The 25,647-nt window shown below is 31.8% G+C and overlaps 3 protein-coding genes and 1 long non-coding RNA gene across 6 annotated transcripts; 2 read left to right on the top strand and 2 right to left on the bottom strand.

The window, feature by feature from the left end:
• Window positions 1-2: 2 nt before the first annotated feature.
• Window positions 3-7,057, bottom strand: LOC111286754 (NADH--cytochrome b5 reductase 1-like). The gene is made up of 9 exons (XM_022876934.2): window positions 6,843-7,057; window positions 5,852-5,993; window positions 5,611-5,701; window positions 5,432-5,509; window positions 2,803-2,883; window positions 2,591-2,680; window positions 2,318-2,383; window positions 580-666; window positions 3-494 (listed from the first exon to the last, which is right to left on the bottom strand). Exons 1-9 carry the CDS (start codon window positions 6,949-6,951, stop codon window positions 402-404), a joined length of 837 nt encoding a protein of 278 aa, XP_022732669.2. The 5' UTR covers window positions 6,952-7,057; the 3' UTR covers window positions 3-401.
• Window positions 7,058-8,141: 1,084 nt separating this feature from the next.
• On the bottom strand, window positions 8,142-9,977 carry LOC111285767 (zeaxanthin epoxidase, chloroplastic). 3 transcript variants are annotated; one of them, XM_022875366.2, is made up of 5 exons: window positions 9,642-9,956; window positions 9,481-9,545; window positions 9,316-9,376; window positions 8,786-8,932; window positions 8,142-8,493 (listed from the first exon to the last, which is right to left on the bottom strand). In XM_022875366.2, exons 1-5 carry the CDS (start codon window positions 9,901-9,903, stop codon window positions 8,366-8,368), a joined length of 663 nt encoding a protein of 220 aa, XP_022731101.1. In that variant the 5' UTR covers window positions 9,904-9,956; the 3' UTR covers window positions 8,142-8,365. The 3 variants fall into 3 exon arrangements, with proteins under 3 accessions (XP_022731101.1, XP_089619457.1, XP_089619458.1); XM_089763331.1 differs by lacking the exon at window positions 8,142-8,493 and having other exon boundaries at window positions 8,794-8,932; window positions 9,194-9,376; window positions 9,642-9,977; XM_089763332.1 differs by lacking the exon at window positions 8,142-8,493 and having other exon boundaries at window positions 8,797-8,932; window positions 9,257-9,376; window positions 9,642-9,975.
• A 9,310-nt stretch (window positions 9,978-19,287) lies between these two features.
• LOC111285243 (Xanthine/uracil permease family protein) lies at window positions 19,288-22,882 on the top strand. The gene is made up of 13 exons (XM_022874574.2): window positions 19,288-19,381; window positions 19,671-19,768; window positions 19,887-20,063; window positions 20,186-20,286; window positions 20,355-20,430; window positions 20,529-20,588; window positions 20,859-21,043; window positions 21,165-21,261; window positions 21,602-21,688; window positions 21,795-21,853; window positions 21,953-22,044; window positions 22,255-22,487; window positions 22,590-22,882. The coding sequence occupies exons 1-13, from the start codon at window positions 19,300-19,302 to the stop codon at window positions 22,806-22,808; spliced, it is 1,566 nt and encodes a 521-aa protein (XP_022730309.1). The 5' UTR covers window positions 19,288-19,299; the 3' UTR covers window positions 22,809-22,882.
• A 549-nt stretch (window positions 22,883-23,431) lies between these two features.
• Window positions 23,432-24,954, top strand: LOC149518386 (uncharacterized). The gene is made up of 2 exons (XR_016343315.1): window positions 23,432-23,953; window positions 24,639-24,954. It is a non-coding gene; the product is annotated as an uncharacterized LOC149518386 (long non-coding RNA).
• The last annotated feature ends 693 nt before the right edge of the window (window positions 24,955-25,647 follow it).

Genomic DNA, 25,647 nt, shown 5'->3' with positions numbered 1-25,647 from the left:
AGTAGTTGAAATATCATAACTCTTTATTATTGCATTACTCAACTCTAACTCATCAAGTTGGAAAAAGGATCATTTCATTTCAAGTCCCACAAGGCCAATGCAAGCAAGATCCAAGACAGGATAGTGAAGTCAATTATGGAAGTTTGTTTCTAAAAGGAGCAAAATTTGCCTGTAAAAGATGTGACAAGTACAGCATGAAAACCAAATATTCTCCATCCTGATCCTAAAAATTATTGTAGCGGTAAACCTTTAGCTAAAAGAATCAAATCTCAACCACCTCGTAGACCAAAGAGATGAGTTTCTTTTGTGATTGGACGTCACTTTCAGTTTAGGGTTCACTTAAAAATTTGTAGGCCATCAGTAAAGTGATATAAGTGACAGCAGCACCGTCAGACTGGAGATTAAAACTGGAACTGCATTTGGGAAGAGTATCCAAGAGTTTCTAGATGAGCTGCCATAGCCTTGTTCATGGGAGGCGGTCCACATCTCAAAATCTGGATTAGTGGGGAAATCAATCACAGTATCAAGCATTACATAATTAAAGGCAAACGCAGAAAGTGAGGATGATTGTGAGATTACCTGAATATCTTCAGCAGAGGCAGGGCAGTGGGCTTGAATCATTTCCTTGGATATGAATCCAACACCACCATCCCATCCTTCAGGGGGCTGAACATGATATTTTAAAATAGAAAACATGAGCAGCAAGTAGGATCAAAACAGAATATATGCAGTGCACGTATGTTTGCTGAAGATGATAATAGAGTTAAGACAGCAACAAGTTCCTAAAGAGTGACAGGTTTTCATCTTTGGATTTCATGTTTTGTAAGGAAAGCGGACTTGAGAGGATCCTATGCTAAGAAACAATTAAAGACTGTTTATGCTTCATTTTATTGAATGTTGAGCAGTTAAAGATAAAATTTGCATATATCAAGTCTAGCTGAAATAAAGATGCCCAAAGGAATGTGTTGTTTACAAGGAAAGTTGAAAACAGAAATAGCTCTTAGTGCAAACAAAGCAGAATCACATTCATGCAGCCGATCCAACTAGTTTGTACTAAGACACCGAGTTGATTACTGCAGAAAAGCACACCACCCTCCTTAATTACGGAATCACCTTACCCTACTCAATAGAAGGTACAATTGAAATATGGAATGTTATGTAATGACAAATTTCATACTTACGTGCAACATTTCCAATGAAAATCCAACACTTTTTGTGATAGTTAAACTTAAAAGCTTTCTTGTTTTCCGATGAAGCTTTCATTCAATCTTTACAAACACAAGGACTTCTCAAAGTCACATGGACCATTCAATTCCATCTTTGATATATCCTCACTTATGTTCCAATCAATGGTGTGTAATTCTTAATGGATATGCTTCACAATTTTGTAAGATCATTTCACTATAATTACTCATTCGATGGTCCTAATTTTGATTGTATCTGAATCAGATTATTCATAATCATTATTGGACTTTAACAGAAAAAGCTGAACAATTGTATGATAGTAGCTAATTTCTAGTTTAAATTGGAATTTGTGATGAATATGTTCTTTTACTGAGGTTGCTACCCATCAAAAACAATATGTCAAGAAACTGGAGGAAATATACCTTACATGTTGATAGACAAGGACAGGTTTCTGCCATCATATTGTGCATCAAATTGGACCAAGATATTTATTACATCTTTATCTGATGAAATTCATATAAACTTAAAAGTAAACCAGGTTTTATCAGATATAACTTCTTTGTATCCCATACGACTTCCAAGATACTTCAAAATTATATAGGAATTTCACAACCATTTCAGACATAGAGACATTTGCCTTGAGTACTATCTCCACGTTAAAGGCTGGGATAAAGCCTAAATCAAAATTTATTTTTAATTGTCAACGCATCTGATCTAATCCTCAAATGTCTTTAGATTGGTTCAACAACCTCATGGTATTCTTATCAGAATTTAGACAAATCTCTGAGCCAGTAAAACAAAACTCTAACTCTTAGCTCTCCCAGTTAGAACCATGAATATTGCTTGAAATGGTACGTACACATTTCCCATCTCTTTCTAGAAAATGATTTTAAAACTTTATCTTTTGGGTAATTTCAATAACTTGAGGAGCCAGAATTATTTCCCATAAAATAATCCTAAACTAAATACTATTAAAACATACTAGAAAAGCTGGCATAGCATGTTCTGGATTTCTCATTTCCTCATTGAAAGAAAAAGTGCAAGCAGAGAAAAACAACTCAACTAGAATAGAGAAAGGAATTAAATGAAAAAAAATAAATAACAAAAAAGGAACAATGTTTGACATGTAAACCTGATTCAGAACATGGTACACACTCATGCGATTAGGAAATTTACTGGTAAGCTCATCCAGCTCTTCCTGAAAAATAATCATGGAATAGAATTAGATTGCTCCAATCAGAAAGTTGTTCAGTCCTGGACATCTAGTTATTGCCTCAAGGTCTGAGCATTTGCGCATATGTTAAACTTCACATTTCAAATTTTTAATTAATCAAAAGAGAAAACTATTATCTGTTTATTGATATGTGTGGGTAGAGAGAGAGAGAGAGAGAGAGAGGGATCCCACCTTTAACAGAATGTCCTCGTAGGTGACATTGGCATAAATAAGATGAACGTTAGTCTTGTCATTAGGGTTTTCTAATATGGCTCTAGCAACCTGAACAACAAATGGGAAATTTTAGCAATTATTAAACTAAAAATTAAAATGAAAGTCTTATACAATGGGAAGAAAAAGAAAGTCATGCAAGGTGACCAGCTCCTTGATCTAAAATAGAAAACCTGGAACATTGGAGTGATGCCAGTGCCCCCAGCCAGCATACCAAATGCTCTAACTTGGCCAGGTTGATACTTGAAGCGCCCCTGGAAGCATCAGATGGGTATATCAATTATAAGCCATCCTTTGAATGTACATAAACCATATGCTATGATTTATTTGACATGTCTTAGGAGACACATGAATATGCCACATTAGCACATGATTAAAAAAATTGCAGTAAAGTTCACCTTTGATTCACCCATGAAAAGTACTAAACAATGAGTGCATTGTGCACCAAAACCTTATGTATTGCTACAACTGCATGATTTACTCACAATTCAAGAACTCTTCCATGGCTAACACAAAAAGTCAACACAGGACAACCATAGACAGAGACATACTCGTGACTGATAGTTAAGGCAATTGCTTAAGGCCATATTCTCAAACACTTCTAAGTGCCAGGATTTTATTTAGAGTGAACTGACCTTTCAAAACTTCAAAGGAGCTAAAAAGGGAAAAATAGATAGATGTGGTTCTTGTTTTTGTGCCTGGGTTATGGCATAAGCTGAAATATAAAGCAGTCCTCAAACACCACGCTGGGGATAGAGGACAAGGGTGTTGAGACCAATGCATGTGTTTTTCTGAAAGATACAACTTCTAAAGCCAACCTATGCCACAATCAAGACATAAGAAATTTATCTGGACAAAAAATTAGACTAACAGTAAGATAATTGAAGGTGATTGCATTTCTGTGGATTAGTTAGCTAACTAGGAGGAATAGAAATTATTTAAGAAAGTGGTTCACTGGTTCTATCGTCTAGCAAAATAAAGTGTTGCTCATTTATATGATTTTGGATTCTATAACACGTCAAATATTCAGACAAATGAAAAAAGAAAAAAAAGTTTTATAAAGAAGAGGAGAAAAAAAAACATCAGGCCAAAAAAAAAAGGAAAAGAGACCAAAATCTGCATTTTACAAATGGAATATATGTAATCTGCATGTTCATTTTTGCCTCCATTCTAGCCTCCGCAAGATTTTTTTACTTTACTCAAAAGGAAAGAAGAATATATTCCAATAAGGATTCAATTGAAGGTGGGCCAAAATGGAAAGGCTTATATTGCATGGAATGTAATTTGTAAAGCTAGGGAATGATTTCTCAACTTGTGCACTACGAGCCCTTTTCCTGTCAACCCCATATCCATCCACTTGAATTGTCACATCTTAAAAATAAAAAAGTCAATGCTTTGGACAAAACATGTTGCTTTTCATTTGATTGTAAAATATGTTTGGTCATATTTCTATTAATATATTTCATCATGTACACTTTCCTTCAAAAACAATTCCCTATTCAATATTGAGCAGAATATATTCCATTGTATGGGCAGTCAGGGGATCTAAAATTAGATGCTGATCAAACAATATCAACTTGATCACTACTGTTCCTTAAAAAATCTATAGATACCAAGAATTGTCTTCCCCTCGGACCACAAAACTGGAAGGAGAGAGGTCTTACATGAAGAAAAGAGTCATATTTGGTAGCCAAGGATGACTTGCCTGCATCTTTCCCAGAGGTTCAGAATTTGTATGACCATGAACCAGAAACTCTTTTCAGGGTGCCAGGCAGTCACCTTGGCTAATCTAACAGGTTCTTTTCCCTCATGTTAGACTTTCTCTTCTTTGTCAATTATCTATTTGAATCTGTGCTATAGCATAAAATGACATATATTTGAGGTTTTGCATGGTGCAAAACAAGTAATATATTGTATTGATTTTGATTGAAATATCAAGTTTTTGTGTCTATGGCTGCATCAAAATGTTCAGACCATGAGGCCTTTGGCATTACATCATAAGAAAGAGGGTACTTCATTTGGGAACATGAATTTTTTACTATCCAAATTATTGAGGGAATAAATGCGGATTTCACGTAAATGCTATTAAATATTCAATGAATTTAGTAATTTGAAAAAGTTCAAATTTACGATCTAATACAGATTTCACATATTTACATATTTAAATTAATGTACCCAAAAATTTATACAAAAATTTCATATAGAGAGTAAGACCTTAGGGCAAATTCAACCATCTCCGAATCGTAGCTAGGGTTGGAAGAAGTTGCTTAAACTAAGGAATAATGCCCTTCCATATGTGGGGAGACTACTAGTTTAAAATTCTACTCATTACGATCATGCAGTTAGAACTTGGGATGTAATAGCGCATAAGCTTGGATGATTATTCTTGACAGGCTCCCTACTAGGCAAAGAATTATAGTCCATAGGAGAGTTCCCTTGCTAACACAAATTGTATTGTCTCTGATGAGAGTTTAGAAACCAGAGATCATTTATACGCTTTGGAAGCAAATTCTTCAGCTATGTGGTATCCAAAAGTAGGTTGGTAATTGGTCCAGTGAACTTTAATGGATACAGCAGAAATTGGCAAAGTTTTCTTTTGCAATCAAGGACTATACTTTAAGGCAGAATCTGAAACTATTAAAAGTAAAAAAATCATGATGTTACAGGGTAAGATTAGATACTGCTAACTTGTTTTTGACATTAATATCTTATGTAATGAACTACAACTGGGTTTTGTAACCAACATTGAAACAAGAAGGTAGGATTTCTGACAGGATGTAAAATAGCATCAAAGAAACTTACCTTGGGTCCCTTCACAGCCAAGTAATCACCTTCGCGCATCTCCCGGAAGTGGTGGGACATCCTTCCTTGAGGATACATCTGTAAAGCATGAAAACCAAATTATGTACTGATGTAAGCAAGAAAAGAAAAGAATTACTAGATGACAGAAACTAAAGCATCAACCGCATGCTGCATTAAACCTTTATGACTAGTTCAAAGTATCCTAAATCAGAATCCAAAGTCGTTGGAGTATATGGCTTGACAACATCATCACCATGCTGATCGTTTCCTCTATTTAAGAAAATAGTATTAAGTATGAGCAACATTTTGGTGATAGATCAACAAACAACTTACTAGAAATATACAAATAACAAGGATGCAGAAAAAAGGGATTGGCATTGGGTTAAGATATCAGGTGTCAAAGTAAGTCATGAAGCAAACCTGCAACTCATATGCTGTCCAATTGGAAGACCCAAAACTGATGTTCGTGTGGGAAGAGCAAACTTAAACTTAGCCACATTGTGACTGAGTTGAGTGCGTTTAACAAGTTTGAATTCTTTGAAATCTTCAGGATCCAAGCAGCCTGTGAAAACTTCAGACATTAATCAATTGGCTAACAAAGTAGATGTAACAGTTTATTGATTTACATTCTCAAAACTCAGTAAAGGGTGCATAGGAGATTAAATAAGAATGAAAATCATACAGCCACTAGAAAGAAGCAAACTTAACAAAAGATGACAAATAACAAGTATAACTCAAGAAACTCAATAGATAAAATGGAAGTGCTGGAGAGCTGCTTGGAGATGAAATAATTGCACATTATCAATTCAGAAAAGGAAAGAATGTTCCATTTTGTTGGATGCATAGACTACATAATTACAAATAGAACAAAAAAAGACGAAAACACCAGAGAAATCTTTTATTGCATTAGATTAAAATATCCAGGAATTCAACAATTTCTATTCTAAACTACTAATCAGCAATCATCACTGCTGAAGAACCTAAGACACAGTATTTCGTCGCTCCCATCGAAATAGATATTCCTCTTATACATACTTGATCTTAAAAATATTTTCCACCACAAGTCAGAAGAACAAGGCTCCAACGTTTTTACTTATGTAGTTCTTAATATTCTCAACCAGCAAATAGCAGCACATATTCAACTACTATAACACCAATTCAAATACTATGACAACGCCTTTCCTAGTCTATGGCAAATGGAAATTATAGAAAAATCAACATCCCAATAGCACGAGCAATAAATTATAAAGCAATAAAATTGGTGCAGGAAAAGAACTTCCCATCATTTAACCTACTAAAATAACGAAATCACATTTCACCATATATTACAAAAAGGCATCATATTTGGTCTAACACAATTTCCCAAATCAAATTCATCAAAAACACGAATGAAATAATGAAGTAAAAGCACCTTTGGGTTTCTTTGTAACATATAAATAGTAAGCAGTAGCGGCGCCAATGGCAGCCACGGCCACGGCTATGCTTACAATTTCCACCCTGTGACATTGAAAATGTTCCATTTCTTTTTGCTTGGAGACCCGAGATTTTGGAACTATGAGAAAACAAGATTGTAAAAGGTTTTGGCAGAAGCTGTTCCGTCTGACCCTTCGGTTTGTTTGGTAAGAAAGGTTTGGTCAACTAGCTGTTTCTTAAATGGTGTCGGGGGTAGAGGATTGCAGCCCTGTTGTTTCGACGCGTGGCATGTCATTATTGGAAGGAAGACCGCCATGGTGTACTTACCTGTAAATTCCACTTTTTTGAGGGGAGAATTTATTATATCAACGGCGCCCAAAATATCTGACTTTGTCTTTTGGAAGTTTGAAATTTTCATATTTGGAATATGAAAATTAGGTGTGAAATTAAGAAGCAAAACTTGTGAGCTACCATCTTTTAGGATAGTCACATTTTCCTTGTGTTAAGCCAAAAAAAAAAAATCTTGGTTGGGTAAACTCGTTCTAGATTTATGGATAATTGACACGGTCTTTTTTTTTTTTTATGTTGAATAGAAAATTATTATTTTATTGTAATTTTCTTCTTTTACATATTCAACTTAGCATATGTTGATGTAATAATAAGATTATTATAAGAAAAAGAAGATAGGAATGGAACTTTCTAATTGAAACTTGGGAAAACATTGTTGCAATTTGGAAATTTAGCATTTTTTTATTGAAAGAAAATTGAAAACAGATTGAATTTTGCTAAATAAATTTTCAAATATAATTAAAACAAACAAATTATTCAATATTCAAATAAATTTATCATAAAATCGAATTAAACCCCCACACAATAAAACCTTAATCTAAATTTTTAAAATTTTAAGATCTTTTTTTCAACATAAAATAAAAATCTCATTTGAATCGATTGGATTTAACACTTATTTATTAAAAGTGATATCATTAAGTTCATGAATTTTAAAGGAAACTTAGAATGCCATGTTGCTTCAGAATTTTTTTTCTTGTACTACCTACATTTTTTGCAATTTCAGTTGTTCCCAAAAGGATACTCTGTAACGATTATAAATTATAATTAAAGTTCATCAAAAATTAAAAAGAAAAATCGAGAATTTTTAGATTGAAGGTCCCAACTTCAAACCTTGACGACAGGAGCGTGAAATTATAAAATAGGAAGGAATTATCTCCTTTTATATAGCTTAATTAACATATCCAATGAGAATGTGTCAAAAACTAAAAAGAAAGCACAAGGATAACCATTGTAATTTTAAAGCTGATGAGTCTTGATAGGATCAAAATAGTAAGCCAAATTCCAAGTTTTACAAGGATCTCTACTTGCAGAAAAAATTCAATTGCCCGAGGAAATCAAGAGTCAGGGAAAGGGGAAAAAAATCTAATAGAAAATTTGAATTTATTCAGCCACCAATATATTCTTCCAAAACAAAATCCTGCAACTTTTAGGCTTCGTTTTGCAACTGAACCCTTAGTCTGTTGAAGTATCTTCAGCAGCAGTATCAGTCTCTAATTTATCAGCAGATTCCTCTGGTTTACTTTCGGTACTTTCAACATTCTCAAGCTTTGAGACACGAAACATTGCCAAATGAATATCCCCTACAGCAAAACAGAACCATTTTGTTAGCTCTTTATATCCATAAACACGGATCAGGAGATGGCATTCCAATTCCAAACTGGTTGGATTTTGGCTAAAGCAAACAATTTCTTAAGTTTGATAATGGTTTCCAGACATCTGATAGATACCAAATCTTCTTGTTGTAATGTTCCTTAACATGTTGTGTTCTTGCTTTTCTTCTTTTCTTTGTAATAGTATCCTTGTTTTGTTGGTTTCTTGAGTGTGAAGGAAGTGAAGATAATTATTGAATTGAATTGAAGCAAGTGCATTTACCAAATATAAGAAAACTTCCCGGTGGCACCTTGGCAACAACTCCTGGTCTTAGCCTCTGGTCATTTATGAACGTTCCATTGGTACTATCCAAATCTGTAACCAGAAGATTCCCTCCTTTCTTCTGAATCCGGGCATGAATTCCTGATACTGTAGAAGTCATAGATATACATGATTTGATATCAAAGGTATTAGTTTGATAGACATAATCTGATTAATAATTGAAACAAGATAAATTTCATTCTATTGACAGTCATGCTGTTAAAAGTTAATTATCTATGGTGTTTGAGTTGAAACAATAAAAGGGTTGAAACAGACAAGAATTTGTAGGTTTAATTTTTTTTATTTTTTGGTTCTTGAGGTTGCCAGAATTTGAACTTGGTAAGTAAAACTAAGTGTCTAGCAATCTACCACCAAATCACCAGACTGCTGGCAAGACTTTGCAGGTCTAAAAGCTGTTGCAACTGGAATCACCTGTTGCAATAGATCACACGACTTTTGAGTTTTACTTTGTTTTTGGGAGTGGTGAATACCTGTTGCAACTGGAATCACCACATCTGCTTTATCAGGGAGACGGCCAACAGTCACCTCACTCTACAAAAATGTCGAAAATAATTAAAAATTGATGTTATTTCAGTGCATATAACTTGATGAACGATAAGGTAGAACATTGCTATGGCAACAGAAATTTTACTCACAGAAGCAATTTCAAAGGCATCCGGCATTTGGACCTTAAAACCTATGTGCCTTGTATCCCCATCTCCTAGTTCATGAATGCAATATAATTGCATCAGATGCAATATCACCAAAACTTTAAGTACTAACTTTTTCTTTTAATTGGAGAAAGAAAAATACTGACCAGCAGGTTCAAGAAGCCATCTATCAGTGACATCTGTGGAAGTACTTTCACTCTCAGAAGCATAAATGACCCCAAGATTTCTTTGCCTCCTTGATTTGATTCTCTCAAATTTTAGCTTACTACCATAGTTCTTAGAGGACTGAAAAGGGACTACTAAATTTGAAGCAGCCAAAGAGGCCTTTGAATGAAGGAAGAGAGATGAAAGAGAAGTTGAGCAGCTGGGGAGCTTTGCTTGGGACAAAGACTGTGCAGTCATCTCCATTTCCGCAAGAGAATTATGTGTAGTTATCAAATTCTGATTGTATTCAAGTTCGAGTAGAGTTCAGTTCTATTGGATTGTGTGGATGCTAGTGAAAGGGTGTTTTGGGAAACATGTGATATAATTATGTGGCATACATTTAATGCCTTGATAGCGATAGGAATATGGATGACAAAATTATATGCAGTGACTTCTTGTTTCCACACGGTGGACCGACAACACATTGACTTTTGTTTTTATAAGTTTTTATTCGAAATCCAAAGCAAACATATGGAATAAGAGATAAAGCTACAACAAATTTGTCTTTGTTAACTTATTATCCCAAATTTCACAAAAAAACTCTTTGTATAATGATAGTGTTCACCGAAATAACAAAAGAAAAACAGGTTTTCACGTTAACAATAATCAATTAAAAAAAATCATTTCGAGTCCTCTTACTAGTTCATGTTTTTGTGAATTCCTTTCCTGCCATAAATTAACTTGTTTTCATTCTCTTCACTTCTGCACCAACCAATAACTTCAAACCCATGACTAATTTGTGTTTATAACTCAGTAGGTGTAATGGAAATGTACTAAGAACATGCAGTTTATGTGAAAAGTTAATGCTACTTCTTCACCAATTTAGACTCAATAATTGGTGGAGGCCTGAGAGGGGATGATTCTTCAACAGGCATTTGAAAATTCCCAAGAATGTTTTACTTTGAAATCACTAGGTAAACTAAATGAAAAATTATATCCAATAGATAAAGATGTCCAGTTTCTCAAATATTCAACAGTTCCTCAAACTCTGTTGTTCAAATACTGCTAAATAGTAGTTAGCAGCACATATTAACATATGTAGTTGTGGCTCTAATTTAAAATTTTGCTGTCAGAAGAGAAAAAAAAAAAAGATTTCTGTTGAGGCTTTTTAATTGTTGTTGGAGTCAAATTTGTTGCAGTTTTAAGTCATTGGCTTGCCTACAATCTTTAAGAACAAAAGGAACAATAAATGATGAAAGAAAAAAATAGAAATAAATTTTAGAAGAAATTGTGAAATGCTTATCAGATGCAGTTTTAACTGAGAGCACTCAATTGGTAACTCGGTGCACCGTTCTGTATCTTTACAATAGTCATATACCAAATGCTTTCGACCATTTAAGTTGATGGCTCCTATGCCTGTTTAACCCAGTGAAAGATGGCCTATCCCACCAGAAATATCCTGATTTGCCACAATTGCCCGTAAAATAGTCTTGTTTCTGGCAAAAATTTAAATTTACATGCATCAATAATGAAAGACCGAAATATTGAAACGGAGGCAGCATGGGTCCAGATGGTGTTCACCCTCCCTCCTTTTGTAGCCCAACTATCAGTGGCGGGTCTATTTCATCAGAAAGTGACGGATAGTGGGGGATTTCATGGCCAGAGCAGCGGCCACTATGGAACGGCTCCACTAAGAATCCATTAACGCACATCAAGGCCCATCGAGCTATATTAAACGGAGGTGTGGTAGGAAAAGACAAATATTAAAGCCCGATCAATGGCCATTTTGGGCAGCAGAGTGTTGAAACCTGACAACACCCGTGCATCACTGTTAATGCCTCCTATACCAAATTTATGCTGCCGCGTTAAAGGCCCATCATCCCATAACAACCGATGGACAATTAAGAGAACCTGCTGGTCTTAAGTGCAGAAAATTTGAAGAATTGTCCAACCCTGCAAAACAAGCTAGATCATCGAGAAATGTACCATTCATGGAAAAAATCATAGCCAGACAAACGATGAATTTACCATAGGAATATGCAAAACCTTCCTACCTCTCAGTTTGATGCTATGACAGGATGCCAAATACTTTTCCTCAATACATATGCCATAATAAATAGTTAGTAAAGAGGCCTAGCATGGAAAGAAGAGCCTGTCAAGAAAGCCAAGAAGACTGCCTGCGAACCAGAATTGGGGGTTTCAAGAGTTTTCTGGAACCTCTTGAAGGAAGCAGGCAAGTCATTCTTGGCTTTCAAGCAAGACTCCGATCTTCATGTTAGGCCTCTCTTCCTCTCGAATTACTTATTCATGCATGTATTGGCAATTGCCTATTCACGGTCTTGAAGTCTCAGATTATTTATAGGGCTTTTATTCGTTTTTTTATATATTTTATTTCCGCCACTCTAAAATTAAAATAAATGTATCAATTATATGTATTCAAGTATTTGAATCATGATTGATGCATGAGCTCTTGTTCAAAGAGCATGATTCAACCTTGAGTTGGCTTCCCTCCATTATTTTTTTTGTTTGTTATTTTTAATACACTCATTAACTAATATAGGAGTCTTTAACCTATAATTATTTTTATTATAATCTTATCATTGTTCAATTATAATAAAAAATTATGTAAAAATCTATCATTTATAAATAAAAATTCTATATAAAATTTTAATAATTTTAAATTATAATTAATTATACTGTAATGATTGTAAATGATTAGCTCTCATCAATACTACTAATATAAATAAAATCTATATAGGAAGTGTAAAAATTATATTTTTGAATGGTATTGAGGAGAGTATTAAAAAAAAAAAGACATAAAAATAATAGAAAAGATCTCCGCCCGCAAAGCCTTCATTCCTCAAATAAAAAAATAATAATATTACTAATTTATTAATTAGATGTTGAAAAAGGAACATATTCACTTCAGGCGGAGGGACCCAATTAGTTCATAGCAAATTAATCTTCCGACCCGGCATTGTGAAAAGAGAACTTGTAAAACATGGAAATTAAATTTATATGATTAGCACGTTTAAGTACATGGTATGGAAAAGTCGGTGCAGCAACTTGCTCAAATCCATTAGCCTGACTTGTTAGTCCTTTTCAGGAATTTTGATAAGACAATTGATTTATATTAAAAACATAATTAACTTTCTTAGGTGAATTGTATCATGATTATCGCCATTTCCTATATCATATTTTTCATATCCCAAACCCCTAAAAGCTGGTGATTTAGTACATGCATAACACCTAGGGTTTTGGGGGTTTCAACTAAGTTATATTTTTCATACATAAATTTTGAATTGCAACGTTGTGTTTATTGTTTAAAGGATAGACGATACATTGACAGATTTACAAGGTTAGGAGATATGTTGCAATTATAAGCTTGAAATCAGAATTAATCTAGATATTTAAGACCTAAGCCTAACATTTTCCGTTCATATCAACATAAGAAAAAAACATAAGTTGAAAAAAAAAAAAGAAAAAAATATCATTTTTTCGTATTATATTATCATATCATATTTTAAATTATTAAATTTATTAAATTTGAATCTCAATCTTATTTAAATATTATCTCTTACTTTTAATTGCTTAACTATGATAAAATCCGGACAAAACAATATATTTCTAAAAGGAAAATCACTACTATCATTTTCCTTTCCCATTTGGATTCGACTATCCATTATTTGCCGACAGAACTAATTTTGCTAAAGGTGTTCATTAAATGATTTAACCCAAAAAATCAAAACAAAATTGATTGATATGTTGTAAATTCGAGTGATTTGATAATCGAAAGCCAATTGTTAAGTTGGTAGTTCCTTTACATGATTTCTCAAATGCTCCTTGCAAGTATAGGAGAACGAGAATGATCAGTGTAAAGGGCAAAATCTGATCTTCCTATATGGGCCTTAAGCTCCCGTCCTTGTCTATAATTTTAAAAAGACTTCCACGTTTTAAAAACTTACTCAAAAGGGGAGAATAAATTCTACTAATAATGATTCTTTTGAATTTAGACCCTTGCAAATTCTTGGCTGGTCATGACTCATGATTTTATTCTTTTTTTTTTTTTTTTTTGTTCTATACAGAGGATAGGGGATGAAGATGATGGAGTTTGAACTCCTACCTCACATGTTTTTTTAAACTTTCTTAATTATTAGATCAAGCAAAGGACAATTTTATTTTATAATATAGTCAACGATGCTACATGGCAATGCAACATATGTTCCAATATATATATATATATATATATATATATATATATATTGAGAGGAATATGTTTGAACATCTAGAAAATCATAATATGTTTGACATTAGAAAAGATTTTGTTCCAATTGACTTTTTTGTTGTCAGACTGATTCATGCACTCCATTCATCTTCGGAGGCAGAGCATATTGGGTTTGTCAGAAAAGCATAATATTGATGTTTACTCTTTAGGCCTGTCATGCAATTTCAAGCCTATTGATAAGAAAAGTAAAAGTAATGAAGGGTTTTTTTTTTTTTTTTTTTTTAGTTTTCTCTTTCTGCACTGTTAGGGGGGAATGCACCAATTAAGGAAATTTGAATTTTGACTTACTCATTCTCATCACTCAGATACCCTTTGAAGAGGGTGGTTATGCATTGTACTGAAAACCTGTGGTTAATAGAGGAAAGTTGGTTAAATTACTTATTTCAAGGAATTCAAACATGTTGGCTGGACAAATTTTGTGGGCTACTTTGATTTGAAGCCTTCAAGGTCTTTCTGCTTTCATAGAAGTTAACCATTCCACATTTAGGATTTAGAACAGGAGGAAGCTTGTCTATGCACTGAAGAGATGTGCATAATATATACCAAAGATGGGCTGTTTCAGGGTTTCAAATTAAGAAATGGGAGCAAAAGCACTTGGCAAATTGATTTGGCGGTGGCAAAGTTTTGTGGGCAATAAACAATTTTAATTCAACAGTATTCTTTTCGTGAGTCATTACAACTAGAGAATATAGGGTCTTTATATATATATATATATATATATATATATATATATTCTTTCAAGGACTCTATATATAGACTTGAGAGGTAAAATTTAGCATATAAGAGATATCGAGCTTTGACACATAAAACTGTTGAGAAGAAGAAAGGCCTTACATGAAGGAAAGAGTCTTTGTTTGGTAGCCAAGAATGACTTGCCTGTGGCTTTTCAAGAGGTTATTGAGGCTATGACTCGTAAACCCCTGGTCTGGGTCTGCAGGCAGTCACCTTGGCTAAGCTAACAGCTTCTTTTCTCTTATGTTAGGCTTTCTTTTCTTCCTCTATGAAAGGTTAATGCCGATTACTGGCTCGGATTGTGCCATTCTTTTTTATCGGCTTCCAGGAGGACGTGCACTGCAGGATGTATGGCATAGCAGAAGCTACATATGTGCCATGCACTGAACCACTCACCTCAGGCCAAGGTAACATATGAAAGCATTTCGGATATGTTAGAATTTCACTTGGTTAATTGTAACTTATTTTCATATAGCAGTCTAGTTTTAAATTCCAGAATATTTAATTCCTAATTATATAACTTTCAACCAATTTTGTAGATTTTACTTTTGCTGATTAAAGCTGAAATATTTCCATGTTTTACCAAATTAATGAAAATCTTTCAATTTCATTTTTGGACTACAATTTTTCATTTCCTAATTCATTGTAGTACATAGAGAGTGAAATTTTAGTTATTAACAAGAGTCATATGGCAGCTATAAAATAAGATTTCCAACTCTTAAAACGGCATAAGAACATTACTTACTTTCAAATGCACAATGGACTTGATTAAGGATGACAAATTCATTCATAATTGATAGGTTTTAATTTGATCCGATTGTTTAAGATTTTTTTTTTAAATTGAATCGGAACGAGTTAGGTAAATAATAAAAAAAAAATTCATATATATATATTATGTAGGAACTTCATTTAATTTTATTTGAATTTGCAACTTATTTGATGTATTTTATATGTTGATTTATTGGTTAGATTTGTGATATGTTTAATTTATTTTATTGATTTTTATATAAGATATTATATTAACTGTGAATATTTGTAATTGTAATTTTATTTATATTTTTTTAAAATGTAAGTATAATCAAGTATTACATATATTCATATAATCAACTAAATAATAAATTATTATATCAATCAAATTATAATTACTGAATAATTAACTAAAAAACTAAACTCACATTTACACTAAATAATTAACTATATAATTAATTATTATACTATAATCAAATTATAGTTACTGAATAATTAACCAATAAATTAAAATATAACTAAATAATTAAATTCACATACAATAAATCTTAAAGTTAAAAATTTTAAGATTCCAGGCCTAATTGACAATTTTTATTTAGACTTATAACTTTTTCAAACCCAAATACTTGAAATGCTTTAAACGTTCCAAATCTATACACTATATAATTTAGTGATGCCACCATGAATGTGTATACAACAATCCAATAGTTCATTCGCTCGAATTGGTTCATAATATAAAATAAGTTCTTGGATAAAACCATCACCTTCTGGCCATTAATTGGACTATTTAAAAAAAAAAAAAACAAAAGGGTAAAAAAAAAAGACTTTCAATAAAAATTTAATAATATTTAAATTTATAATATTTTATTACAATCAATCAAATTTTAAATCTTTTATTTCAGGTCATTTGAACCAGTAAAAAATATTCTCAACTAATTAAACCCTTAAATATTTATTTTCACCCTAATTAAGCTCTCAATTAGATAAAAATTAGTATCGACTGTTAAATAGTTTTGTTAATAAAAGCTCAATTGATGAAATTGATCTTTGACAGCTTAATTAATTATAATAAAATTATAAAAATTTAAATAATTATTAAATTTTTATTCGATTTTTTTTTTTTTACTCTTTTGGCTAAAAAATTATTGTCCAATAATGTTTGGCACGATACAAAATCTTAAGATCAAATTTCAAAAGATTATAATGTAGAATCCACCCTAAAGTAGCTTACTCGTCAATATATATATAATATCAAGTAATTAAAAAGCTGAGAAATTATTAAAGCATATTGGAAATTAAGTAAAATTATACATAATATATTAGTAGATTTCATCATTGAACTTTTTCCAATACTCCCTCCCTTTTATAAATTATAAATTATGTCTGGTTTGATTTTTTTGTAGTCAAACTTTAACAATTTTGATCATTAATATTTTATTAAATTAATTTTTATAAAATTATATTTGAAGTCTTTCTTATTCAAGGTTTCTAGAAAGTATTTTTCTCATATTTTGATTAACAATAAATTTCTTTAAGAGAAATTATCAAATATATTAATTGTAAAATTTTTAGACTTCAAGATTAGTGGGGTTGCAATATATGTTAATTTTTTAACCTCACTAGTACAGTAAAAAAAATTCACTAACAAGTATCAAATAATTTTTCATAAAATAAAGTAAAATCAAATTTTAAAAAAAAATTGACCCTTAAGATAGTGTTAGGTATTATTTTTAAGATTATCGTGATAATTTAATTATTATGGTGTTTTTATTATTAAAGTGATCTTATCACTCGTGAACATGAATCACTTTGTTTTGTTAAAAATCATTACTAATAATTAAAAATGATTGTATTTGGTATTATTAAAATCAAACATTATTTTGTTTGAAAGTATTTAAATAATCATGCATATTATAATAGTTACAAAGTTAATAATTTTAATATTATTTAAAAATAAATATTTATATAAAATATTAATAATATTTTATTTACTTCATAATAAATATAATTAAATTATTAAATTAAAAATATATTTATTGATAGTAAATTAGTTTTTATAGTGTAAATTATGTAAAAATATATATATATTTGATTAGAAAATAAAACTTATATATTAAAATCAAAACATTATGTTATAAATAAATTTTAAAATTTTTTAAAATTCAAACAAAATATTTTTAAACTTGTTACAATAAATATTAGTTTGAAAATATAAAAATTATAACATAAAATAATCACAATTAATTTTAAGAAAAAAAATTTTTAATTCACATATTAAATTATTAATATTGACTATTGTTAATTTTATATATTATTTCATCAAAATGATAAAAGCTTTCTACCCTTTGAATGAGAATCAAGTCACCTTTAAAGGTAATAATTTAATCATTTTTAATGATTTAAAATCATTATCACATAAGATCATTAACTAATTATTAAATATAATAATTTAATTATTATTCGTAAATCACCGTAATTTTTTGAATTATTATCTCATACTAAATATTACCTAAAGGAAAAATTAAATCATTATTTATGAAGTATAAGTAATAAAATTTACTATCAAGTGGGATAAAAAAAGAATTTTACTTTTGAGACAGCCTGGCTTCAAGTACCTTGCCCAGGACAAGGAAAGGGGAGCGAAATTCTAACTACCCTACCAATTGTATGGATATGTTTCGAATGCAGAAAATCTGAATCCAGAATAACGGTTTTTTTATGCAAATTTATTCCAATTTAATTCCAGAAAAATATATAAAGGATTTGGGGGATAAATAATTAAAGAAGAAAATCCTGCGCAATTGTTTGTAATCCATCACTTCCTCTTACTTCTGCCATGCCAATATCTAATCATTATTTTGGCGTAGAATTGTTGTAGCGTTACAATTTCAAAGTTCCTAACTGTCCATTAAAAATCTAAAATATGAGTTGGGAATTATTCTTTCAAATTTTTTATTTTAGAAAAAAAAATCTTAAATAATAAAATTATTCTAGAATTTAATCATTTTTTTTTCATATTTTTTATACTTCACATAATTTTTTGTTTTAAGTCTTATCTCTGCATATTTATATATTAATTTCTTTTTTTTATATAACTTGAGTATAAGGTAATGAATTTTTTTTGAATATTTTAATTTTAATTTTATTTTATATGTTAAAATACTTAAAGTTTATGTTACATTCAAAGTAAATATTATACTATATTATATAATATTATGTTCGACATTGCATAACTATCTAAATATATAAATTTTGAAATGTCCATAAACAAAAAATCTTATCTTATAATTTAAATATATATATATATATATAAACTTATTGATACATAAATATACTCTCACGTATCGCATATGTATGGTCTAATTTTAAACCATGTATTTATTAATAAATGTTATTTTGGATGTGAAGATAATTTATAATTTATTGACAGTGTATTTATAAGATTATATATTCTTTAGAATATATTAAATATAAATCTCACTTTTATCTATTGACATTGTTGATACTTTATGTAAATAAATTTATTGAAAAAATAAACAGAATTTTTTCTGCATTGCAGCATTGCATTTTTTTGTTCAACCAGATTTGGTTCTTGGTTATGTTCTTGACACCAATATCATGATTCTTGGTTCTGCTACATAAATCTTTCTCATAAATTAAATATATTTTTAAAAAATCTGTAATAAATATTTAATTATTAAAAAATAATAAATCCTCATCATAAATGAAATATATTAAAAAAAAATCTGTAATAAATATTTAATTATTAAAAAATATGTAACGGTTACCCTTTCCATTCCTTTTTAAGCAATGCCTTCATGTACCTTTCCTCCTTTGTATATCTCTTAGATATGGCCCAAAATAGTGGTGATTGTAACAATGGTAATGGTGCTGCTATGAATAAGGTGCCACAACCACACTCAGTCAAGGAGCAATTGCCTGGAATTCAGTATTGCATTAACAGTCCTCCTCCATGGCGTTTGTACACTATCTCTATCTAATTATTTTACAAATGCACTCCATTTTAGCAGACAATTTTTTTTGTTAGTTACACATCAGTTTTTTCATGTTGTTTTTTCAGAGCTTCTCGTCTTTCAGTAGCTCTGATCTATAATTAGACACTTTCTGACTTTCATGAAATGTTTCCTTCATTTTCTTTCACAACCAAACGTAGAATTTAGTCATCTGACCTTTGAATCAAGTGAGACTTTTATTAGGTAATAATTTTAATGTTTTTTTTTTTAAACTTGGAAGTTCATGTATGCAGCTGAAGCAATTGTATTGGGGTTCCAGCATTATCTACTGACTCTTGGCATCACTGTTTTGATACCAAGCATAATTGTTCCTCAAATGGGCGGTGGAAATGTGAGGATTTAACTGGTTATTTGTCTTGATGCTTCTTTTTTTTCCTTTCTTTGATACATTATACAAATAGTTAAATCAAGCTAAACCTCTTTTTTTTTTTTTCACTGTTTTAACACAGGCTGAGAAGGCAACAGTGATGCAGAACTTACTTTTTGTTTCAGGTTTAAGCACACTTTTTCAATCCTTATTAGGAACCCGACTCCCCACAGCGGTAGTAGGTTCATATGCTTATTTGATTCCTGTTACTTCTATTATCCAAGCAAGCAGATACAATTCTTATTCAGATCCTTACGAGGTTGGCTGCTTGTGCTATGCTTGTAAAATTTCCTTTCAATTTTGTCATCAAGTGCGGCTAGTTTTTTCCCAGCTCGCTTTAGGAGTCTTGTAAAATTTCTTTTCAATTGTTTCATTTTACAGCGGTTTGTACGGACAATGAGAGGGATACAAGGTGCACTCATAGTTGCCGCATGTTTCCAAAGTGCAATGGGATTTCTAGGATTATGGAGAAATGCTGTGAGGTAAGTTCTTGAAAGTATATAGATTTCTAGTACTGTTTGGTACCCTGACTAATTTTTCTCTTCTTCAGGTTCCTTAGCCCTCTGTCTGTTGTTCCATATGTGACTTTTACTGGACTTGGACTTTATTATCTTGGCTTCCCCATGGTAAATTTTTCTATATGCTTCATTATTTGCTCTCAGTTATGTAGATAATTGCAGTGCTTGCTAAATGATTAGCTGATTCCTTTCCTCTTTTAATTAAGCTTGCAAAATGTGTAGAAGTTGGCCTTCCGGGGATCATTTTCATGGTTTTCATTTCACAGGTGTGTTCCTTCTTCGGAAAACAATATGTCAAATGAGTAAAATGAAAACCATAGTTTTCCTCATGTTTAATGAACTGAAAGCTTTATAAATACCCTCTTCTCAAGCACAATTTTTTTCTGTTTAGAGCAAACATATTTAACTTTTTTACTTATTTGGGAGTTGTGTGCCTTAAGCTTCATAGTTGACCAAATAATCCGAAATGTATATACTGTGTCGCCGTCGATAATTCCTTTCTCTTAGTTTCTTTCACGTGGTTCATGCTTCTGCAGTATCTTCCTCGTTATATAGAATCAAAGCAGCCCATCTGTGACAGATTTGCTGTCCTTTTCTCTGTTGCAATTACATGGTTATTTGCTCAACTTCTAACCTCAACTACTGTGTACAAACACAAACCTGAGAACACTCAGATTAGCTGCCGCACTGATCGCGCCGGACTCATTAGCACAGCTCCTTGGTGAGACTATGAGAACTAATACAAAATTTTAACATGTCAAAGACTAAAGATAGTTACTTTTATGTTAATTTTTTCCCTATATAAAATGGATTATTTTGACAAACTATGTTCCTAACTGCAGGATATATATTCCTTATCCCTTTCGATGGGGAAGCCCCACCTTTAATGCTGGAGAAGCCTTTGCAATGATGGCTCCTGCTTTTGTATCTCTCTTTGAGGTTTGATCCTTGACAACACTTCAAAGTCTCACTTCGATTTTATCTATTATGGAATCAATTCATTTTACTTTCAAAGCCAATGGTCACACTCTAATGTTATATCATCTAAATATGAATACAACTTTATTTTCCAAGATCTGAGTCAGGAATTTGTTAAATATAGGTCAATTCTACTCATTTGGAATCAGATATATCATAGCAGTATTGATATTTTTATCTAAAATTTCGTAGACTTTTGACAACATAAAGTTATAGAATTTGATCTCAAGGGTTAAAAGCACATAGCAGTAGAATTATTGAAAATTTTCATTTCCATTGATTATCCTGTTGTTATTTGCAGTCAACTGGAACATTCTTTGCAGCTGCAAGATATGGAAGTGCGACACCCGTGCCACCTTCTGTTATTAGCCGTGGTACTGGTTGGCTGGTAGGATTTGTTTCTTAGAATTCTAAATCAACAATAGTTTGACACTAATCTCAATTCTAGACTTTACCTCTCTTGTACAATTAATGCAATTTTCCCTCATTTTCAGGGAATAGGGGTTTTGCTCAATGGCTTGCTTGGTTCTGTTACTGGCACTACTGCATCAGTGTAATAAGCATGAAACTTGTCTATTAAACATTATTGAGTTTTGGATCATTAACCGGTATGAGATATCTGTCAGCCTGACATCTACTTTGCTTTTTGCAGTGAAAATGTAGGCCTGTTGGCATTGACAAGAGTTGGAAGCCGCAGAGTGATTCAAATATCAGCTGGGTTTATGATTTTCTTCTCTGTATTTGGTAGGCCAGCAATTCAAAACTAAACTCAACATTGTTTGTTCATTTCAATTCAAAATTTTATTAATCTATATAAGCTGAAAGGGCATTCCATGTCAAAAGCAGGAGCTCAAAGTACTTTTCCATTTCTTGTTTCTTCCAATGATACTGCACTATGATTTCTTTCTCCTAATTATCGCTACTCATCTGTGGATATCTTATGTCCTTTACCAGCAAAATTTGGAGCTTTTTTCGCTTCGATACCACTACCGATTGTAGCAGCTTTATACTGTGTTCTCTTTTGCTTTGTCTCTTCTGCTGGTCTTAGCTTTCTGCAATTCTGTAACCTGAACAGTTTCCAAACAAAATTCATATTAGGCTTCTCTTTCTTCATGGGTTTATCAGTTCCACAGTACTTTAGAGAATATTATCAAGGCGGTTGGAGATCAGCTCAACCTACTGGTTGGGTAAGATTCCTGGACAAATCTCATTCAGGCCTTAACATTCCGTAATACTTTCTGTCTGTAAGCTACTTAACATATTTCTTTTCCTTCTCTAATGACTAGCAGTTCAGTGACATAGTGCTTGTGATCTTCATGTCTCATACAACAGTTGCTGCTTTGGTTGCTTTGTTCTTTGATTTAACCCTTTCTCGAGAAAATGATGAATCGAAAAGAGACAGTGGCTTGAAGTGGTGGGAGAAATTTAGCTTATACAAATCAGATGTTAGGAATGATGAATTCTATGCATTACCCTGCAGCCTCAACAAGCTTTTCCCAGCTCTTTAACCCTTGAAACTAAATATTCACAACATGTTCTTAACCTCATTTAAGAAAATAAAAAAAGAGTAAACTGCTGCCAGTTTTGCACTATTTATTCTTTGTTTTTCCATTTCCTTTTCACAGTATTAAAGATATATTTATTTTTATATTTTTCTATTTCCTCCTGCCCCGGTATTCGAATTCTGAGTTCCAAAATTTAACAAATACAAAAGAATAAGAAGATTCAACAGTAAGCCTGATCTTAATCACCATCATTGTCTGGCATTGGTCATATAATCATCACAAACTGACATGTTAAAAGCTTGCCTTTACCTAGTGATTCTATTGTATAGCAAAATAAAATGTTGCTCACTTATAAGATTTTTCTGTAACATCTGTCAAATATTCAGACAAATGAAAAAAAAAAAAAGCTTATAAAGAAAGAAAAAGAGGAGAAAAAGAGACATCAGGCCAAAAAAATAAAAAAAGTAAAGAGACCAAAATCTGCATTTTCTTTTTTTACAAATGGAATATTTGTAATCTGCATTTTCATTTTTGCTTCCATTCGAGCCTCTGCAAGATTTTAGGCTTTACTCAAAAGGAAAGAAGAATGTCTTCCAATAAGGATTTAATTCGAGCCTCTGCATTGGAATGTGATTTGTAAAGCTGGGGGATGATTTTCTCAACTTTTACACTATGAGCCCTTTTCCTGTCAACCTCACATTCATCAATTGAATTGTCATTTCTTAAAAATAAAAAACAGTCAATGCTTTGGACAAAAGATGTTGCTTTTCATTTGACTTTAATATATGTTTAATCATATTTCTATTAAATATTTCATCCTGAACACTTTCCTTCAAAAACAATTCCCCGTTCAAGATTGAGCAGAATATATTCCATTGTATGGGCGGCTACAGGATCTAAAATTAGATGCTGATCAAACAATGTCAACTTGATCACAACTGTTCCTTAAAAAAATCTATAAATAACAAGAATTGTCTTCCCCTCGGTGAATAAAACTGGAAGGAAAGCGGTCTTACATGAAGAAAAGAGTCATGTTTGGTAGCCAAGGATGACTTGCCTGCATCTTTCCAAGAGGTTCAGAATTTGTATGACTATGAACAAGAAACTCTTTTCAGGGTGCCAGGCAGTCACCTTGGCTAATCTTACAGGTTCTTTTCCCTCATGTTAGACTTTCTCTTCTTTGTCAATTATCTATTTGAATCTGTGCTATAGCATAAAATGATATATATTTGAGGTTTTGCACAGTGCAAAACAAGTAATATATTGTATTGATATTGATTGAAATGTCAAGTTTTTGTGTCTATGGCTGCATCAAAAAGTTCAGACCATGAGGCCTTTGGCATTACATCACAAGAAAGAGGGTACTTCAATTAGGAACATGAATTTTTTACTATCCAAATTATTGAGAAGATAAATGTAGATTTCACGTAAATGCTATTAAATATTAACTGATGTCTTTTTGAGGTAAAACATTCAATGAATTTAGTATTTGATAAGGTTCAAATACAGATCTAACATATTTATGCATATAAATTAATGTACCCAAAAATTTATAAAACAATTTCATATTAGAGGGTAAGACCTTCGGGCAAATTCAACCATCTCAGAATCATAGCTGGGTTGGAAAAAGTCGCTTAAACTGAGGAATACTGCCCTTCCATTTGTGGGGAGACTACTTCCATTTAGATGCTTATTCTTGACAGGCTACCTACTCGGCAAAAAATTATATATAGTTCATGGGGGATTTCCCTTGCTAGCACAAATTGTTTTTTCTCTGATGACAGTTTGGAAACCAGAGATCATTTATTTGTATCCTATGACTACACTAAACAGGTTTGGAAGCAAATTCTTCAGCTATGTGGAATCCAAAAGCAGGTTGGTAATTGGTCCACTGAACTTTAATGGATAAGTAGAGACTCGAGGGAAAGCATTGATTGCAGTTGTGCTCGGACTAGCTTGGTGTGCCGACCTGGCTTCTTCTATTTTGTTTGGATGGATGGAAATACTAGACTTCATGGTAAAAGAGCCAATGCTTCTTCAGTAATTCTTAACTTCTATTTATTCAATAAAAAAATACTTTCAAATTCGAAATTCTATTTTTTTCTATTCTATTATCTATTATATATAGAATAAATTCTTTTATTTTATATCTATTATATCTGTATATATTTCTATGAATTCTTTATATATATATATATATATATATATATATATCTATTATATACTAGTTTGATTAACAAAAATATGAAATTGAAGCATGTTTTTTTTTTTTTATACCATGCAACGATTGAGTGAGAGAGTAACTAATCCAATCAAATAATACTCATTTCCTTTGCCAAATCCAAACATAGAACTCCGAACTCAACTCGGAAGAGGAAAACTTCTCTTCCAAAAGTCTAGCCAGCATCATTTTGTTTTCAGCTATCGCAGAATTCCTTCCATTTAAGAAAAAAAAAAAAAAGAATGGCAAATTGACTAAGTTATTCATTAATAGTACTCGCTATTGACGAAATCAAAATACCTAAAAAAGATCATATGTTTGTGGGTAACCTTCTTGACTTTCGAATTCCAGGCTCCGACAGAATATCTGATAGCTGGGTGGCCTGTTACCACTCGAAAAATACTATCATGCCCACGTTTTGCCTCTAGGATCCGCCCCTTTTCTGAGGAATCCAATTTACCAGAATAACAGCTTATTTACCATCTAAATAAACAAAGAGACCACACCCAGACAGAAAATTAAAGTTTCTTCACGGTCTTCAAACTGCCTGGCTCAACTAAGAACAATTGCCAATCTCACCCAAATACAAATTCAATGTTGCATATCTAACTAGCCCATCTT

The sequence above is a fragment of the Durio zibethinus genome, chromosome 6 (genome assembly GCF_047325235.1).
Source record: "Durio zibethinus cultivar Kanyao isolate XHJ-2024 chromosome 6, ASM4732523v1, whole genome shotgun sequence".
Taxonomy (NCBI): Eukaryota; Viridiplantae; Streptophyta; class Magnoliopsida; order Malvales; family Malvaceae; genus Durio; species Durio zibethinus.
The sequence above is the reverse complement of the archived record's forward strand: the minus strand, read 5'-3'. Positions and strand labels throughout refer to the sequence as shown.

Excerpts from the sequence above, each read along its gene's own strand:
- LOC111286754 (XM_022876934.2), bottom strand. The coding sequence starts at position 6,951 with ATGGAACATTTTCAATGTCACAGGGTGGAAATTGTAAGCATAGCCGTG. Across the intron at positions 5,702-5,851 it reads GGACAGCATATGAGTTGCAG|AGGAAACGATCAGCATGGTG; the intron begins GTTTGCTTCATG and ends TTTCTTAAATAG. Across the intron at positions 667-2,317 it reads TGTACCATGTTCTGAATCAG|CCCCCTGAAGGATGGGATGG; the intron begins GTTTACATGTCA and ends TATCATGTTCAG.
- LOC111285767 (XM_022875366.2), bottom strand. The coding sequence starts at position 9,903 with ATGGAGATGACTGCACAGTCTTTGTCCCAAGCAAAGCTCCCCAGCTGC. Across the intron at positions 9,546-9,641 it reads ATGGCTTCTTGAACCTGCTG|GAGATGGGGATACAAGGCAC; the intron begins GTCAGTATTTTT and ends TTCATGAACTAG. Across the intron at positions 8,494-8,785 it reads GGGAAGTTTTCTTATATTTG|GGGATATTCATTTGGCAATG; the intron begins GTAAATGCACTT and ends GTTTTGCTGTAG.
- LOC111285243 (XM_022874574.2), top strand. The coding sequence starts at position 19,300 with ATGAATAAGGTGCCACAACCACACTCAGTCAAGGAGCAATTGCCTGGA. Across the intron at positions 19,769-19,886 it reads CTCAAATGGGCGGTGGAAAT|GCTGAGAAGGCAACAGTGAT; the intron begins GTGAGGATTTAA and ends GTTTTAACACAG. Across the intron at positions 21,689-21,794 it reads GCCGTGGTACTGGTTGGCTG|GGAATAGGGGTTTTGCTCAA; the intron begins GTAGGATTTGTT and ends CCTCATTTTCAG.